General features: G+C 38.0%; 1 protein-coding gene across 1 annotated transcript in view; it reads right to left on the reverse strand.

Moving 5' to 3' along the window:
* Positions 1-19,947, reverse strand: part of LOC104129292 (ABI family member 3 binding protein) — a 157,668-nt gene that overhangs the window by 123,852 nt on the left and 13,869 nt on the right. Inside the window, exon 2 of the mRNA XM_035897581.1 lies at positions 8,931-9,110. Coding sequence (XP_035753474.1) covers positions 8,931-9,110 — 180 coding nt within the window. The remainder of the gene's footprint in view (positions 1-8,930; positions 9,111-19,947) is intronic.

The following is a 19,947-nucleotide window of genomic DNA, read 5'->3' on the forward strand; positions in this document are numbered from 1 at the left end:
TTTCATGGATTTGGCAAATGCTGCCTTAACAAAGAATACAACACATCCCCATTTCCCAGAGAACTCACGGCTATTCTGATTGTAATACAATCTATAAAAGGAAGTATTTAGTTACACAAGCTAAGACTAGATGTTGAGAGTGCTCTGGTATACAACAGGCAGGTTTAAAAAGTACCACTTGTCTGGTTTAGAACCACTGAATTTAAGACAATATTATGAACACTATGATTAAAATCAGAATTTGAAATTATCAGGGGACTACATTCAATACCTGGGATACAACACTAAAATTCTGTTCTGAACTTGACTAAAAATATAGCTTAATTTAGAAATATTATTTGCCATTCCTGAGCAGAATAACCCATGCTGCAATCAATATAGGTGTTTAGAGTACAGCAACTGTACTTTAACTTAAGTTCACCTGTTTGATGAACTATATCAAAGTATTATGCACAGACTGAAGAACACAGGCCTTGAAATGCTTGTATTCTGGACAGAGGTACATTCTATATCCAAAGAAACTGAAACCAAGAAAGGCAAACAGCTTGCTTAATCTCAAATAATGGAGCCCTGATTCAGGTTTGAAAACAGTTCTTTCTTTCTTGGTCTTCCACTGCAATTTAACATTTCTCCTATTAAGTTCAGAAGGCCACTGAGTTTTCACACCGATTCAGTCCTTCTGCTGAAAAATATATGTATCGGTCATCATCACAACATGGAAATCATCTGATGTTACTGCAACTCAATTAATTTTCAGGGGCTTAAAACATTGCCTTATATACATGCCTCACCCATGTATTAAACTCTATCCAGTTGCAAGAACTCTTTATGATCATCTGTGTTCCTTTATGATGCCTATATATGCATAATCCACTTTACAGATCCATGTCTATAAGAAGCATGAATCTTTGGGAGAGGCGAGTAACACAAGAGAAAAAGAAAACGCTGTGAAATACGGAAAACTAAATAAGACCATAATTTAGCTTGTGCTACTTCATCCTAATGCTTAAGGGATAAATTAAACTGACTGCTGAAATAAGAGCTAGGCAGCAGAAAGGTGACTGTCAGACCCACAAAAATACGGGGTTCTGACTGTGTATCATTATGACTCACAGAATATATCAACTATTGCACTGAAATATATTTTAAAAGACAAGTGCATTTCTAAAATAAATGGTGATGTCACGTAAATGCAAATCAAATCACAGAGTACAGACAATCCTATTTACAGCTGAGTATTTCTTATTTTCTATTAACTGTGTTTAGAAAGAAAATGATAGTTACATAATTAAGGTTAATGTCCAAATATCTGGACACAGATCCACGAATCCAGCATCTGCCCCCAGCAATCATTTCAACATACATCAGTAAATAACAGAGAAACATATGATACACATGCAAGATACAGATCTATCTCATCTTCTAAGCATACAGAATGTCATAAATGAAGGATCACTACAGAACAATGCAAACTTTAACAAGTTCAGTTTGAAATACATTTGAAAATTGGCTATAAAAATCTTAGCGGTTCCTTGCTGCTTAACACATTCTTGAAGGGCTGTTACTATAAAACTAACACAATAAATGCACTTGTTTGAACCTGTTACTGCCTAGCCCCCCTTACTAGGGCTAGAATGACAAATGTCATGGCTAAGAGTTCCTTTTGGCTGGTATACAACTATTGCTTTATAAACACCTTGAAGTTGCAGATCAGAAATAAAGTCCAAGTAATGACCACCTTCAATTCTTTAGCCACAAAGTACTACCAGAAAATGCCCAGATTTACCAGAAAAGTGCTAGTCAACAAATTCATGCCTAATTCCTAGTGTTGTAATTCCCCATATATGGGTTGCTTTGACAATTCAGTTGAGAGGCATCAATACAGCATTGGAATTGCTCTTTCAAGTTTAAATATCCACAGCTGAATAAAGCAATGGCACTTTGGACCCAACCATAACACTCCGGGAGGCATGTACACCTAACCAAATGATATTTGAACCAGGAGGGAAAACTAGTCACACACCTGAGGCACTAATATTTGTAAAGCAATATTATTTGTATCTATAGCATTTGATACATACAGTAAACATGCGTAACTGTTCAGTACATATTCATACATCTTTTCCTCTCACTTCTCAAAAATATTAGACAGAAGCATCCAGTCATCTTGTTTTAGCTTTTAAACATGAAGGCTACCACAACTCAATGAACAGTCACCAGTTACATGAAAGTTTTCTGAACTCCTTCAATTACTCAGTATTTTTTCATCTGGACAGTCTAAAAGACATACATACTCCCTGGTCACACAAGTACGTCTACAATTTACCATAGAAGAAACATTTCAAAGCATGCAAAGTTGCACAGAAATAAAGCAGAACTTTGGTCTCATTATAAAAGAAAAAAGCAAGGGTTTGACTAAGATTCTGTAATATCAATGATATAAAATTGTTAAAAGAAAAAACCCCTTCTATTATCTACCTTAACAGCTTCAGGAGACAACCAGAATATAATAAAAATACATGCCACTGACACATCAAACTAATATAGGAGAACACTTACTTCCATACACCATGAGCTAGGCTATCAAATCAGTGGCAGTAGGCAACTAACATGCACTGCAAAATGCTAGCAAATTCAGTCAATACACAAATACAGTTGAAAGCAAAACAATGCAAGAATGACCTGACTAATGAATTTAGAATAAATTTTAAAATAAACTGTTGCAATGCATCATTAGAACTCATAGACCAGCAGATTCAGAAATCAAAACAAAGTATTTTTATAGCTTCAGACCACAATTCCCTAATCTGGATTTAGGGATTGCTAAAAACTTACTACATGATGTTGTTAAGGGCAAAGACCAAAGGTGGAGAAAGGGAAGGATCAAAGTGTATTGTGATCTAACAAGCATGGGAAAAGATAGAGAAGGGGACCAAGGAGCTGGTGTGAATGAACCTGCTACCGGTTGGTACACTCGTCTAGCTGAGGTGCAGCTGCTGACCTCTTCCCGGTCCTCCAGTCCACCAGGCTCAGCTAACATTAGCAGTAAAAGTCTGGTTTTTGGCAAGTTATTAGGAAGCCACATACTTCTGAATTAATGTTCAAATTATTTGACATCTTGAAAACCATATGGTTAATATATCTGCACATTTCTGGGAATTGATCAGATATAAAGAAACTGCACAGCAAGATCTTTTAGTTAAGCACTACTCCAGCACACATCCCCGAATTACACTTTCTAAAACGTGTTCAAGGTGGTACTAGAATTGTTCCCTATACATATATGCTAAATTCACCCCTAACTTATTATGGTTGTTATAAAGCAGAATTGCCAATACATTCTCCTTTTAAACAGTACAGTCTGATTCAGGTAAAGGAAAGGCCAAAGCATGGCCCAACTCTGAGCTGGTTTTACAAACTGTAAAAGAAATTAACTTTGTTCACTCTTTGTTAGCTAATTTCTGTTCTTTCTTACAAAATTCTCCTGTCTCCACCCAATTTTCTGAGTTCCTCCAACTGTACCAACAAGTTCAAGGAGACTGACTTGCAATCTTCCTAACCAAGTTAGAAAAAAAAGCACAATTTTCTCAAGGAAATACTCTTTCTTTATGAGTCATAGAGAGTGAATTAGAGATTTAGACAAAGGTTTAAGTCAAGCTCAGAACTTTTGGATGTGTCTATTCACCTTATTTATTAGTCTAGCTGAATTTACATTTTGACATAGTCTGAATAGCTTCCACGACCAATAATAACATTGCTTACTGTCATGTAAGCCCATAAAAAGCACAAAAGAAAACACATCTTGTATACTGATAAAGAGGCGTACTTCTTTGAACCAAATTTTGATGCTGCCTAATCACTGCTGTTTACCCTTCACTGTGGCTCAAATTCATCTATCTAGCAATACATGAAGCTGCTCAAGAGTTTGTTGCCAGCATGAGCTCATTACAAGTTCAGGAAATCCAACAGAACCCTTTTCTCTCTGTACATGCCCTCTGCAGGCAGTTCCCGATTCATGGATAATGTTACGCAATTGCTGGCTCAGTTAGTATTTTAGTTGCAAAAGAAAGGAAAAACAAATATCTTAAGATAAGAATCACTGCAGTGAGGTGCTGAATATTTTAATAGATGAAATGTAGGCGGATGTCACACTTTCTACAAAGCAATATGTCTCCTGGAAATCCTAGGAAAGATCTCGTCCTTAATAATTTCTTTCAAAATATATTCACATATTCACATTTAATTTCATAAATTAATACATCTTCTAAATTCAAGTTTATTGTTAACAGGGTCATAAGAGGTGTGCGACCCAGCAGAGAATTTGACAATAAATTTCATCTTAATCAACAGTGACAGGGTTGGAAATATGGAAGGCATGGGCCTTAGATATATATATATTATTTGGTATATTGTGTCATCTATTAAAAAAAAAAAGTTAGTCATTGCTTCACTCCCCATACTCCAGTTCCAATCAGGAACAATTATCCCAAAGAGACTACCAATTATGCTGCTCCATTAACAAAAGCAGGCATGCAGAGCTAAATCAAGGAAATGTCTGCAAGGCACGTCATTCTGCTGTATAGACCTACACTGTTTGTTAGAAGGGACAAAGGACATTTTAAAGAACTGATGCATCTTAGGAAGCGAATCATGACTTACTTATATACAAAGTCTGTATGTTTTCTTACATTGGCCCAGCTACTAAATTAATGTAGTAATTTTTTTTTCTTTGAGTAGGGTCTACAGTTGACTACATGTCTGTACCACCTTCACTTACAAATCTTCACTGAATAGATAATTTTAACACTACAAGGACAAGATCCACTTTTGTCTGGATACAGAGATTCCATTCTCCTGGATCTAGTCACTCTCTCAGGAGATTATATGCTAAAGCAATATTCCTTAATTCATTTGGAAAACATACCTTTTAGTAACGAACAAATGTCCTTAAATCTCCATTTTAATCTTTACATTTCGGCTACCAAACCAATTGAAGGTTGCAATCAAAGTCCCTAAATTGATTGGGAAAGGTATTCTCTTTCCATGAACCACTAAAACTGACAGGGGAAGAGGAAGTATTAAATTGTATTAGCCTTGGTCTAAATAGGCCACAATGTCTTTTCACATTTGGGAATCACTCCCCCTCCACATTCTGTTCAGCAAAAGCCACAACCAACCACTGTTCAGGGCAACCTGTAAAGTTCATCTGCTTTCTGTAAAAGTTGGATAAGACAAAGCATGAGAGGACCAAGAAGGAGTTCTCAGGGTGAACAGGAATATTTTTGTACAAACCTCATTGTTCTGATTGTGGAAAAATGTGTGGAACCCACTGAAAACCTCTTGCAAAGTGTACAGTGGCACTTGAATCACTAGGATATCTAGAACATGGTATAGACAATTTTTAGTGTGAAATTTTAAAAATATATTGTCTTAATATGAAGATAGCATATTAGGCCAACTTCATCATGTATGAGATGTACTAGGAGTACAAAGACAATGTAAGATTTTTCAGCAATAGGGTCTAGGGGGGTTGCATCTTTGGAAAGTGTCTTTAGAGTATTTTTATTGTCCATCTACAACACCTTATTTTTTCTAACACTGAAACTGCGTGGGGTGCTAGCAATCACCACCGTCTTCTCTTTGTATCTGCCACACAAGTCACTTTAACACAGAGCCAAAAGAACAACTGATGTTTCTTGCTTTAGCTCATGTTCTGTTCACACTTGGAAAGTACAGCCAAAACTGCAGTTTAATGTGGTGTTTAACATTAATGAAATGGGAAAAGTGATGTGCTCTCTGCTTGTAAACTGCAATAAACAAGTCCACAAAGCTTATAATCTAACCCTATATCTATTAACTAAAAGAAATAGCTCAAATAAATGTATTAATTGCTTAAATAAATAAATTCTTGCGACTTGAAGCACATATTGCTGTTAGCTTCTTTTATTCCTGTCTTTGCAAAGATGACATTTTCTTAATTTTGGAAATGCTACTCTTTACATGATGTTGCACATTGCATTTTTAGTTACTGGACACTCAGAAGTCACAATCATAGATTCATTGTCGCTAGAAAACTGATTGACAACTTGTACTGGCATGAGTGATTTAAAATTTTGAAGTTTTTCTCCTTTAAAATAATTAAAAAGGAAAAGGAGAGTATTCCTCAACACTTGTGCTTTTCCCTCTCCAGATACACTACAGAAAATGTGTTCATTTCATTACAGGCTGTATGCATCATGGGTTTTCTCACCTTCTGCGTTCATTGCTACAAGATTTTGACTGCTTAACAGTAAGCTTTAATGAATATGCATGTGGCTAGCACTCTGATGCACAGCAGAACTAAAGAAAGGTGTCTACAGTTTCCAGCAATTACCTATAAACGTTAAAGTTACAAAATACCAAATTCCCATATGTTCCAGGAGATGTTCAGCTTTCTTTTTTCAGTTTCACAAAGTATTAGGTATTAAAGCTGCTATTAAATAGGAAGTGCAAATGATCTACATTTGACATTACATTCAGTGCTTTTTCCTCTTTCCAAGGATCTCAGAGAAAAATACTCACTACTGTAACACAGCAATGCAGATATTACTTATGCTCAATTCACAGTATTCTACAGAAAATCCTGTACACCATTGTTAGTGAACTGATTCAAAAGCTGCGCATAAGATAAATCAGATAAATTAAACACAGCTTAAGCAAAGGTTATGAACTCTGGATTGATGACAGAACTGTAGTGTACTAAAGTACACTAAACCCGGACTTCAGTAAAGCCTTTGACAACGTTTCCCACAGCATTCTGCTTGACAAACTGGCTGCCCATGGCCTGGACAGGCATACTCTTTGCTGGGTAAAAAACTGGCTGGATGGACGGGCCTGAAAGGTGGTGATGAATGGAGTTAAATCCAGCTGGATGATGGTCACAAGTGGTGTTCCCCAGGGCTCAGTGATCTTTATCAACAACCTGGATGAGGGGATTGATTGCACCCTCAGCAAGTTTGCAGATGACACCAAGCTGGGTGGAAGTATTGATCTGTTTGAGGGTAGGAAGGCTCTACAGAGGGACCTGGACAGGCTGGATCAATGGGCCAAGCCAATTATATGAAGTTCAATATGGCCAAGTGCCAGGTCCTGCACTTGGTTCACAACAACCCCATGCAACTCTAGAGGCCTGGGGAAGAGTGGCTGGAAAGCTGCTTGGCAGACAGGGATCAGGGGGTACTGGTTGACAGCCAACTGAATATGAGCCAGCAGTGTGCCCAGGTAGCCAAGGCAGCCAACAATATCCTGGCTTGTATCAGAAATAGTGTGGCCAGCAGAACTAGGGAAGTGATCGTCCTCCTGTGATTGGCACTGGTGAGGCCGCACCTCGAATGCTGTGTTCGCTACCAGAAGGACACTGAGGCACTGGAGTATGTCCAGAGAAGGGCAACAAAGCTGGTGAGGGTTCTGGAGCACAAGTCCTATGAGGAGCGGCTGAGGGATCTGGGGTTGTTTAGCCTGAAGAAGAGGAGGCTGAGGGGAGACCTTATTGCTCTCTACAACTGCCTGAAAGGAGGTTGTAAGTGAGGTGGGTGTTGGTGTCTTCTCCCAAGAAACAAGTGATAGGACAAGAGGAAATAGACTCAAGTTTCTCCAGGGGAGGTTTAGATTAGATATTAGGAAAAATTTCTCCACCGAAAGGCTTATCAAACACTGGAACAGGCTGCCCAGGGAAGTGGTGGAGTCCCCATCCCTGGAGGTATTTGATGGACAGGTAGATGTGGTGGATAGGGATATGGTTTAGTGGTAGACAGGTACAGTTAGACTCAATGATCTTAAAGGTCTTTTCCAAACAAATGATTCTATGAATTACAGAGAGATCCCAGCAGTACCAACACAGGGAAAGGAAAAAGTCAACCTTTGCTACAGTGACCTAATGAGAGTCTCTAATATCGCAATTATACAGTATCTGACATCTTACTTATTCTTTTTTATTCTGCAGTTTTCAGCCTGGAGCAGACACCCAAAATTGCCTTAACTGACAACAACAGATAGATAGCAATTGTTACTTCTATGCTTATGCATCCTTTCTTCACCCTTGTTTTACACCAAGATCACTGGCAGTACAATGATGAGGGTAGCCCAAATTCATTTCAGGCTAGAAAAGATTAAAGAAAGAAACAGGAAAATCCTCAGAGACTGAATAGATTTCTTAAAAGCCCAAATCCTGGTAAGTAAATGTTTTAATCATTTCTCAGACAATTCTAACTAATCCAGTTCTATTATTTTGCTATCCTGCCCATACTGACATAACTCCAAGTCAAAGGGACAACCAAATTCCCTTCTTCCTCCCTATCCCAGGCAACAGGGTGTAACATTCTTGATGTGGTTTAATCTCTTCCTTACACCAGCTCATGGAATTCCATCCATAACTTCTGAGATAGAAGTTACAGGTTATTCTATAACATGTAGAACTGGAATAGGCCCTTGCCAGAAAAGGCATAATTTTGATATGCAAGTTTCTAGCAAAGGGAATCAACCACACAGTTCTCAAAACTGTTTCATTGCTTCTTGTACTATTCATTAAAAACACGGACATCTTGCTTGTATTCTACTTTATAACTGCAACTTTAAGCAAATCATCCCATTTGATCTGTGATGTGGTCAATATAGTACAATCTCTTAGTACAATGAGAATCCTCAAAACAAATACCAATAGCAAACTTTTCCAAACAACAAGAACTACTTGTTCTTGTACTAATTTTCTCCTTGAAGGATATCCTAATTCCACCTTCATCTGAAATTCTTCAAGACAACCTTAAACAAACACAAAGAAACCCTGAGCAATGACCTAACAAAAACAAAAATTAAGAAACCCAAAGATTCATGTTCTCCTCGCTCGCTTCCCACAATTGATGATAACAGTAGAATGGAAAGCAAATATGCCTTACCAAGTTCTGTTGTGTAGGTTTTTCCTTCCGAAGGTAAAGGAATGAATTGATTAGAGAAAAAGTTGCTTCCATAACCCAGGACAAAACCTTCTAGTTTGGTGTTTTGACTTGGTCGAAGATACCTCATACAAACAGTGTCATCGGTTGCATTGATCTGAACTTTCAGACTCTGCCTTTTCACTGGGAAAAGAGTAAATAAAAAAAAAAAAAAAGAGAAGATCAGAATGTATTGTCTTGTAATCATATATTCAGGAACGGAATATGAAAATGTAACAGTATAGGGCTGTTTAATTTGCCAGTTGCAAGCAACTGAACAACTGCTTAAAGGTGGAGTCTCCTGGAAAGTAAGTGTATTTTAAAAAGTAAACTAACAGTCATGTAAAATTGCAGTTTCCGACATGCCAGTTTTCCATAAGTTTAGTACTCTCATTAGCTGTAACATCTTCTACAACTGCAGTAGTAGAAAAGTGCATGAAGTAACTGGAAAAAATGCAAGTATTTGTTTTTCTTTAAATGTGGGGGTTATAGTAGTATTAACCATCTATAGGACTCAGGTGAAAAACTTGCAAGGTTTTTTATTTTTAATTAGTAAAAAATTTGAACTTTTAAAATTAAGTTAACCACAATGCAAAATTAGGGTAGAGGATAGATAGTAGCTAGATCCAAATAAAAATGCTACCACTTTTGGGTTTTTGTTCTTTTTTTTTTTCCTATGTTGGGCTGGAAATGTAATTTTCTAGTTGGAATTACACCAGGACACCTAACCAACATATATACTTTACTCAAAATTGCTAAGAAACTTTTTTAAAACATTCATTTTTATGCTTTCCAGGGGAGCAGCACATAAAGCAAGAAACATCTTGAATATCCATCTACAAAAATTTAACTTAGAACAACACAGAATGACTTCATAATAAAATAATCAATTTTTCAGCCTATAATAAGATGTTTCAACTTTTCTTGGTGGGGTGAGGGAGGATTGGCTTTTCCTTCCTTGGTGCTTACAACTTTAATATTCCCTTATCACTGTTAGTCTTGCCATATTTTCAGAATTGCTGAAGGCTAATGCTTAAAAAAAAAAAAGAAGTAATGACTTTCCCCCAAACTTACAACACTGGCACTAGAACAGTACATTTTGTGTTGTTATTTCTCTTCTCATTCTTGAAACATAAATTTTTATTCCCAACAGATTTTCAGGCTTCTCTCCAATCATGAGAGCTGAAATTAACTTTTCAGAAAAAAACCTGAAATTTGCACAAAATCATCTAACTTTGGGAACTAAATCCTGAAGAAAAACAATGAGATATGTATGACCTGTAGAACGATACTCAACTTCCTTTTCTTTCTCTCATTCTCTCTCCCTTCGTTTCTTGCTTTCTCCCTCTCAGTAATTGCAGACTGATATTCAAAGTTTCCTTAGACAAGTACATATTGATTCTCTGGTATCACCCTAGCCTACCCTCCATTTTTTTTGGAGAAATTCTAATGACTATTGTTGCTGAGAGGCCACAATCCCCAATCTGTGAAGATGATTTAGTAGTACTGTCGAGCACCTGCAGTTGTCTGCATGCTGACTGTAAGGACCTAAGCCAAATGCTTTATGCCTCTTCCCTTCATAGAAAGAACCATACAAGTAAAACTGATGGAAAACATGTGCCTCCAGTGAGACTCTTCCTTTATCTAAAGACTGATCAAGAAAAAGCTCTCATCCAGGAAACCGTCACAATTTTCCAAAAGCAACTCTGCCAGGTTGCAGAAGACTGCAAGCATTCTAGAAAACTCAACACTGACATTTTCAGCAGTACAATACCATGACTTGGTAAGGGGCGGCAGTTGCTTCCTTATCTGGGAGACATTCTAACTTCTTTTATTTTCAGTATATGAAACTGCTGCAGGCGTACAGTTTCAAATATCAACAGGGCTCCAAATAGCAGAAAATGAAAAAAACCCAACAGACTTCAAACCCCTCTAATATGCTTCATAAAGATGCTTAGTAAAAAGCATTCCATGCCAACAAAACTTAGGATTATTACCTCTGATTGACCATGAACTAGATTTGTTGAAATTATATCGTCTTCAAAACTCTAACCTAACTTTGGAGAACTCAGCATAAATTAAAGGATGGTCTCCTGGTCTCCATTGAATATTCATGTCTAAGAAGAAAGCAAGACTTACAGTACTTGATTCAAATATGAGATAATAATTTGATTTCTGTATTAAAATTCTTAATCAGACCCAAAACTGGATTTTAAAAAATTTTAGTGAAGATCTGTTTTAAATTTAAATTTGTGATTATTTATTTATTTACACAGTTGTTTCTATATGTCTCTCAGTTAAACTTTACATTAATTTGAAGACCTAATTCTAATTCAAGATTGAATTTAACTGAGTTTGGTTCCAATTAGATAGATGCTGTATAAGTAGTCAATTATAGTCACAAGGGGTCTTGATTTTATTTAAGCCTAAAAACTGTCAGTGAAGTTTCTAAAAACAGAAAGTCTAAATGGAATCCCAAGACAGCAACAACTTTGAGGTAGGTCCCTTTAGACCTTTTCTTCATAGCTAGCACATCAAAACCACCCACAGAGCTTTTAAACTCAAAGCCAGTTCTAGCAGAACATAAACAGGAATAATGTATTTTTAAAAATAGAGAATAAGGCAGAACAGAAGAAAAGGAGATTAACTTAAAATTTAAAAAAATAAATCCTTGTCCTCCCCACACTGTCTTGACAGGGCAGGTCTTTTCCCCCTAGTTCACTTTTAAGCACAGGATCCTTTCAGTGATGGCCTGGATGGCAACAAATACTACAGAGTCCCCTCAGTGTTTAGGAAAAATCTTTCTTTTCCTCTCTATCTAGTTACAGGAACTGCTCCATGCTCTTCTTGCCATAACTATCTTCTACCCCTTCTGTAAGTTCATTGCTTACTATTTCCTTCTCTCCACACAGCAGAAGTTCCCCTAGCTGAGAGGGCTCAGTTGATCTCCACAAGGGTACTCTTCTCCCCTTCCTCTTGAAGGTGCAGCCTGACCCAAAGAGCAGCACAGAGCAAGGCAGGCAAACAGCCTTCTTTACTATCATTTAGCTGTACCTTTTTAAAGGAAAAGATCTGTGCTAAAGCAACAACACAGGTGCTACACTTCATATGACTAAACCATATTCCCTTCCATGGGCTGTGTGCATTCCAGAATCACAGAAATGCAGGGATGAGTTTTAACTTGTGAAACAATAACTGTCAGAGGCTGACCACTTTCTGGAAGTGTATGGACAGAATTGGAGCAACCAAGGCCACCACTGATAAGTTTTTCTATCCAAGGCAACGAAGGTTCCCAACTGAAGTTAGAACCTGAGTTTGCTGGGAACCATAGCTGTTGAGTGAAAGCACTTGGGTTCCAGAGAGTGAAAGGCTACACAGGAGACAAAAATCAAAGAACGATGAGGACAGAATGAAGCCATCAATCACAGAAAGTGCCCTCTGTCATGGCAGAACTATCAATGCATGGTAGATCACTCTTGGTATGGACTCTTTGCAGGGAATGACATCTCTCCCCAAAGCAGGTCAGCGTGCTACTTAGTCATTAGTCCAGCTCTTCTGCCTGCCAACAGATTAACACTCCAACATATTTCCAGGAGCCCTTGCACTCCTCCAACTCCTCACTTTTATACCCAACTACACACAGTATACTTCTTAGCATCATAAATACAAACACAAAAAGCTGTAAAGAACCCTCTTTTGTTATAGCTGAGTACATTATAAAGAAATAGTTCTTAAAGAATTAAAAAAAAAAAAGTTAAAATGTTCCAGACTCAAGAGGGTCACAGGAATTCAAAGGATACCTGGACACTTATGAACTAATTCAAGCATTTCCTGAATCTGTAAGGAAAAGGCAGCTTTGTGCAGGAGACTGTAAACCCAACTCTGCTACACTGGTCCGAATTAAAAACAAACAAAAAAGCCTCCCATGAAAATGTAACAATATGCAACTCATGTTAAGGCCTATGAGGAAGGCCCATGTGGTCACTTGGAATCCTTGGAGCGGACAACAGGTATACAGGGAGGGCACAGCAGCACAGAGGGGCCTCTGCAGCCAACCGAGGAGAGCTCAGCACGACATTACTGCACAGATATGGCCAGTCTAGTCAAGAAAGGACCAGCCTGGAGCAGTAGAGGTATAAAGGACTTTCTATCAATTAGGTTGGTAAATGGGGACTAATCTCAGGAGCACATTAGCAAAATAGATTTCACTTGTGTTGATCTCACAGTATTTTGAGCAACTAACAGGGAAAGCAGGCATTCCCATTCTGAGTAATGTATCTTGGCCACCGCTCAGATAAATGCTCATTAAACATGACTGAATGGACAAGGGAAGTCACAGGAACTTGACTGCTATGATACTGTGATAAGAATGTACTTGATTTTGAGAAAATAACTTTGTCATATTATGATTTTAGAATACCATTTTCCCCACCATCTATTTGATGAAAGAGTCAAATGATAAACTAGATGCCCTCTAAATCCAACACAAAGAGATTTGGAAAACACCTTACAAACAGAAAAGAACACTTGCAGGCATAGAGCAAGGCAAGGTTGAATATTCCTCATATCCACTTGTATCAGCTTTTGGCATGTGTTATTGAAACTCTGGTCTTAAGTATTTGCATTTGAAGAGTAATTCTTTTACATTGAGGCCACCTTCAAATGAAAGATTCTGGGACTCATAGCTACCTCTGAAAAACGATCTTTCCCTCCCAGCTTGCCAACAGAAATTCCACACTGATCTGCAAGCATTCTCTTCGACAAAAGTCAACTGATGGCCAAAACCAGCAGGACAAATCGTGCACAGCATATCTGGACTTAAAGCACTATATTAAGTGCATCAGACCACTTGCAGTGTTAGAATCACTCTGGGGAAAGGACTCTTCACCGATAAGGGAAAAGACTTTTAAAGACAGCTTAATGAATCAGCTGCATCATAAGGGAACCAGCTACCATTAGCTCTTCAGAAGGAAGAAAATGGCTACAAATGGGAGCACCATAGTTTGGCCAGTTGGAAAAAATAAGTGGTCACCTATAGGCAACAGGAGCCAAGAGCAAATAAACATTGAAAAGTGTGAAAAATTTAACTCTAAATTACCTAACTGAAATTCACATCTTTAAAATGTGAAAGCAGCTATGGAAAATAATATACAAAATATTCAGCTGGACACTTGTTCAAGCTTTGGATCCATGAGGGATTATGCGAAGCATCTTCTTATCACTTTAATTAATCATGGAGTAACAGAGGAAGAGAGGGGAGAATTCATAAGCATGCTACCATCTCTTATTCATACCAGCTAGTTCTAACTGATGGTTCATATTCAGCTACAAGACAAACACAGAAGTCCAATTTTCAACTTCTACTTTCACAGCAAAAGTTCAGTCAAAGCCCATTGGTTTAGGCTATTAAATAAGTGGAGAGAAGTAAGGAATAAACAGAAATGGCTCACTGTGCTAGTTGCATTAAAGCAGTATTTGTTCAGCAATTCAGTGTTGGGGACAGTGGTATTTCCAACCTATAAAAGCAAATAAACCCACCTGAGAGGTCACTTCCCAAAAGAGAAAACAAACTAATTTTCTTTCAGTAATGGAGAATTACAGCCTTTGAAATTCTGTGTCCCTTGCCCCATTATAACATTACAATATTGTTGGTAACAATAGATGTTGAGTTAGTTAAAATTGCCAGCTGGTTTGATTTTCCTCTGTTTCAAGGAATGTGAGAGAACTTGGGTGATGAGGTGACTGGAATTTGAATTAACTGGCTCTTTTCTGTTTCTACCCAAACCCCAAAAATATATCTTGGCCCTGTCAAATAAAGCATCTTCAGCTGAAGAGCATTCTATTTCTCTCTCCAACTTAAGAAGACGTCAACAGCTGGCTAATAATTTATTAACTAATAATTAACACATTCAGAAGTAACTCTGAGGTGCTGATACAGCACCAAACTTCAAGAATGAAGCACAAATGAAATAAAATAACCATTTTCTGTTTTGAAATAAATTCACCTTGGCAACTTATATTTTTTGAGCTGCCTGTTTGCCTGCTTCACTGAAGGTCACTGAAGGCTCAGCAAAAGCAATACTGGGACAAGATGTTACTTCCACTTATTCTACAATTTGGCTGGTGCACTTTAAGTGTGTATGTTCTCTTGCAATCAGACACAGTCCTATTTTTTCTTTTTATCCATGGAGTGAAAAGTCTTGAACTCTGCCCTACAAAACTAGAGGGTGAATACAGCTGTACTGTATTACAGCAAATTTGGCTTCATCATCAGAATTCCTTTTGCCTTACATTGAAATGATTTGTTTTTCACCTTTTCAAAGATTTTAGAGGGCATGAAGGCAAGACCTAGCACTGCCTCCCAGACTGCTAGACAAATGAAGCGTGCCTTAAGAAAATACATTAACACCATGTATTTGTGAGCACCACCTCACTTATAACATTCAAATTGTTCACAGCAGTGCTTTCATTTTCCAAATGTGGTGCCATAGTACCACCAGCCAAGATTTCAATGACAATCTAACACTGTGCAGCTTTTATTTTCGCTATTCTATATTTTTGTATTTTGGCTCCCAGACACAGAGAAATACTGGTTGTCTGGCTCAAAATCAAATATAGCTTAAAATGGGAAGCATTTAAAAATAGTTCTGTTTCTATGCAATAGAATAAACAAGACAAACTTCTAAGCCACAACCATAGAAACGCGGAATAATTTAGGGCGGAAGGGACTTAAGTAAGTCATCTAGTCCAACCCCTGATCAGATCAGGTTGCCCAGGGCCATGTCCAGCTGAGTCTTGAACACCTCTGGGTAACCTGTTCCAGTATTTATCATCCTTGTGTTTTTAAAAAAAAATAAATTCCTAATATCTAACTGAATTTCCCATGTTCCAACTTGTGCCCAGTGCCTCTTATCATATTGCTGTGCACTTCTGCAGAAAATCTGTCCGTCTTCTTTTTATCCTTCAGTCAGGTAGCCATGGACAACGTTAGACCACCTTTCTCATCACAGATTACATGAAACACCAATGCTCCTAGCTACAAAATGCATGTTAATAAATACACTGAATGATGAAAATAGGTGCCATATAGACTAAAGAGCAACAAAGAATACCTTATTAAGAGACAGTAAGCTAAAAGCATTACACATAGCTTTGTCATTTGCACCTGAAGTTCCACAATTAAATATTTTTTCAAAATATTATTGTGAGTACACTCTGTACACAAATCAAGGTTACTTCAGAAAAATAGGCTTTCAACATGCAGCAGTTAACTTTGCCAAACACATACATGCAAGTTTATCTACAAAAGTAGCCTAACTCATAAGCTTTCAGGATCTCTTTGCTCAGGCAGCTTCCAAAAAAGATGAACAACAGTAATGTTATTCTTACCAATGGACCAACATTTATTACACTGAGATCCACCAGCACATTTTTAGGGATGAGCAATCAGAAAAGTTTCAGCAGTACAATTCCTGTTCCAGTCCTAACACTCTCCTTAACCTGAGTTTCTCTGCCTCCAGACTATCAATTCTGTTAATTTCAAAGCCATCCTGTTGGTTCAAGGAGCAGAAGCAGTCATTTCATTTTGAAATGTTACATTTTCATTTACAATGACACTGTTTAATTCAGAAATGGTAGATTTTTTCTTATTTCGACTATTGCACTTGATAGATAGGATGAATAAAGCTTGTTATTTTAAGCCTTATTATCGAGGCTTATTACTTTATCAACAACCAGAAACTAGTAATTGATTCCACCTTATTAAGTTTCAAAGTCAGCACCTCTTTTTGACTCCCACTGTAACTGAGAGAGTAGATGTGATAGCATGGTAAGCAGAACCTGTCCTATGACTTGCAGTACTTTAAAAGAGAAGATATCACCAAAGAAAGATCCAGACTACCTAAATTCCATCTAACTTCTAATATCTAGTGAGAGAGTTGGATGCCTCTGAGGAGGATCTATGTGTTAAAGAAGAAGCCACCTTATGACAGCCAACAGGAAATACAGAATTTTAATTAAGTCTCTCTGGGAAATAACTAGAACAAGCTGTAACAAGCTAACTTCAAGTCCAAAAAAAGAAAAAAAAAATATCTTATTTTCATGTAACACTCCATACTGTATTTTCTAGCTTCTCTCGATGCTGAAAGAAATCTTTTCAGCCAGTACAACCACAACACAAATACTTGGTCCATTTACTTGTTTTCAGAACTTGCATTTAACGACCCGGAGTTGTCAGGCTGACATTCTGCCACCAGTTGTCTTGTGCTACAGGAATAATCTGTTGGAATTCCACCTTCACTACTTGCCCAACTCAGAATAAAGACACTTCCAAGAGATTTTTAAATTAATTCCTTCTTTTCTGTGCCTTTGAAATACCTTTCTTTGAAAGATGGCAACTTTTTTTAGTCATATCAACATTCCTAACAGACTGCGCACAGCAAATAAGAAAGCATAGATTATTCTTCCCCTCCGTACTTCTTTCATATCATGGGGAGATTTTGGAAATTTCATTGACAATAGAAATTCATCACAAAATGCGTAAAAATATTTCATATATCCAGTAGGAAAACCCCTCAGTACTGGCGTTCGGCTGAAGGCAGTAACTCACTAAGACCTCCATAGGAAGAGAGATACTGTGAGGGCCCAGGCTCAGCCCCATCCCTTCCAGTGCCCTTTCTCACAGCAGTCTTTCAGGATTACTGAGACTTCTTCCTTCAGTTGCAATGCATATTTAGTTTTACTAATGCTAATCTGAAATATGCTCTTTGTTTTTAATGGATATAAACTAAATAGATACTCCTCAGAGAAACTTGTTAGAGTATTTATATGAAAAAACTATACAGTTTTTAAAATTTTTCCAATTTCTCTCTAGTGATCAGTAGAGTTCAGAACTGAATTAATAATCTATAGCTCACTATTTAGGATCCGTAAGAACAAGGTAGAGGTAAAGACGTAGTTATCAGCAATTCCAGCCTCTACATATCTACATAAAGCAATAGACAAAAAGGAATCTTTTGGGGATCTTATACATGCTTATAAATATCTTAAGGGTGGATGTCACGAGGACAGAGCCAGATTCTTCTCAGTGGTGCCCAGCGACAGGACAAGGGGCAATGGGCACAAACTGAAGCATAAGAGGTTCCAGTTGAAAATGAGGAAGAACTTCTTTACTTTGAGGGTGACAGAGCACTGGAACAGGCTACCTAGAGGGGTTGTGGAGTCTCCTTCTTTGGAGGTATTCAAACCCCGTGTGGATGATGTCCTGTGCAACCTGCTCCAGGTAAACCTGCTTTAGCAGGAGGGTTGGACTAGATGATCTTTGGAAGTCCCTTCCAACCCCTGCCATTCTGTGATTCTGTGAATTTATTACTCGTGTGCTGCCATCTCTCCCACCTCTTTTCAGGTCATTCAAGCATTTCTTTCAAGTTTCACTTCCATGCTTTTCACTATCTCCCTCACAAGGCTCCTTATACATGTTGGTTTGAAATTATTTTTTATTGGATTGAGTACAGTAACTGTCCTTATTTTTAGGGTACAAAGCTGAAAAGACCCTGGATTTAAACTCAGGATCCCACTTCAGTGGTCCAACCCCCATTTCCAGCTTTCATTCTGCAGCTCATTTCCCATTATCTGTTAAAATGGCAAACAAAATTGAAAACAAGCATGAAAACTGTTGCTTGAGAATAACCAAGTTGCAGTTCTGATGGAAAAAGGAACAGGAGTTAAACTTCTGAAAACTTCTTTAGACAGAGTTCAAACAATTTGTCCCTGGCTCCTGTCACAAGATATTGTTTAATTTTCTTTTAAATCTTATAAAATTCCACTCCTTTCTTTGTCCAGTCAGTAACCTTAATTGTGTTTAAAGGTCAAATATGTGTGCTAAATATTTAATTTAAATAAAATCCATCATCAAACAATCTAACAGTTTTGAAGTATAGGGACAGAACAAAGCCTATCCATTATTTTCAATGCATAATGCTCCCTGAAACTCCTTCAGATTGAACAATTTTTGATAGATATTACTTCTCAAATCAACAGCACACAGACAAGAAAACTTAAAAGGACATTATTTATCCATGAAAAAACTCTTTGTTAATACAAAGTCCTCGATTCGGCTACGATAGAGTTAATTTTCTTCCTAGTAGCTGGCATAGTGCTGTGTTTCAGATTTAGGAGGAAGATAATGTTGATAACACACTGATGTTTTAGTTGTTGCTAAGCAGCGCTTACCCTAGCCAAGGACTTTTCAGCTTCCCCTGCTCTGCCGGGTGCACAAGAAGCCAGGAGGGGGCACAGCCAGGACAGCTGACCCCCACTGGCCAAAGGGTTCTTCCAGACCATAGGATGTCATGCTCGGTATATAAAGTGGGGTGAGTTGCCTGAGGGTAGCGATCGCTGCTCTGGGCCGGGCTGGGCATCGGTCAGTGGGTGGTGAGCAATTGCATTCTGCATCACTTATTTTGTATATTCTGTATTATTATTATTGTTGTTATTTTCCTCTGCGGTTTTATTAAACTGTCTTTACCTCAACACACGAGTTTTACTTTTTTTTCCCAATTCTCTCCCCCATCCCACTGGGGAGGTGTGGAGTGAGTGAACGACTGTGTGCTGTTTAGCTGTCTGCTGGTTTAAATCACAACATACAACAACCTCAAACCCTTATTTCAATTTAGATTATGGATCACTTATTTGCAGTAGGATAAAGCTTGATTTGGATCTGATGTAATTATGATCTCCAGGGCATTGTTCCCCTGGCTTTACTCTCACAGTTAGCTGTTTGTTGTTGTTTTCTTCAGACTGGCTTGGCATGTCTCTATCTGGGCTGATGCAACTCCACCTGGACAGAGCTGATGAGACAGTGACTGCATCTTGCCCAGAAGAGCTGGTCTTTCCAATCCTGGCTCCTTCTCCTGCCCAAGGAAATAGGTCCAAGGCAACTCCACCCAGGCTGGGCTGTGAAGAAAACTGTATCCAGGCCAAA

The sequence above is a fragment of the Egretta garzetta genome, unplaced genomic scaffold (assembly GCF_000687185.1).
Source record: "Egretta garzetta isolate BGI_Z169 unplaced genomic scaffold, ASM68718v1 scaffold367, whole genome shotgun sequence".
In the NCBI taxonomy this organism is placed as follows: Eukaryota; Metazoa; Chordata; class Aves; order Pelecaniformes; family Ardeidae; genus Egretta; species Egretta garzetta.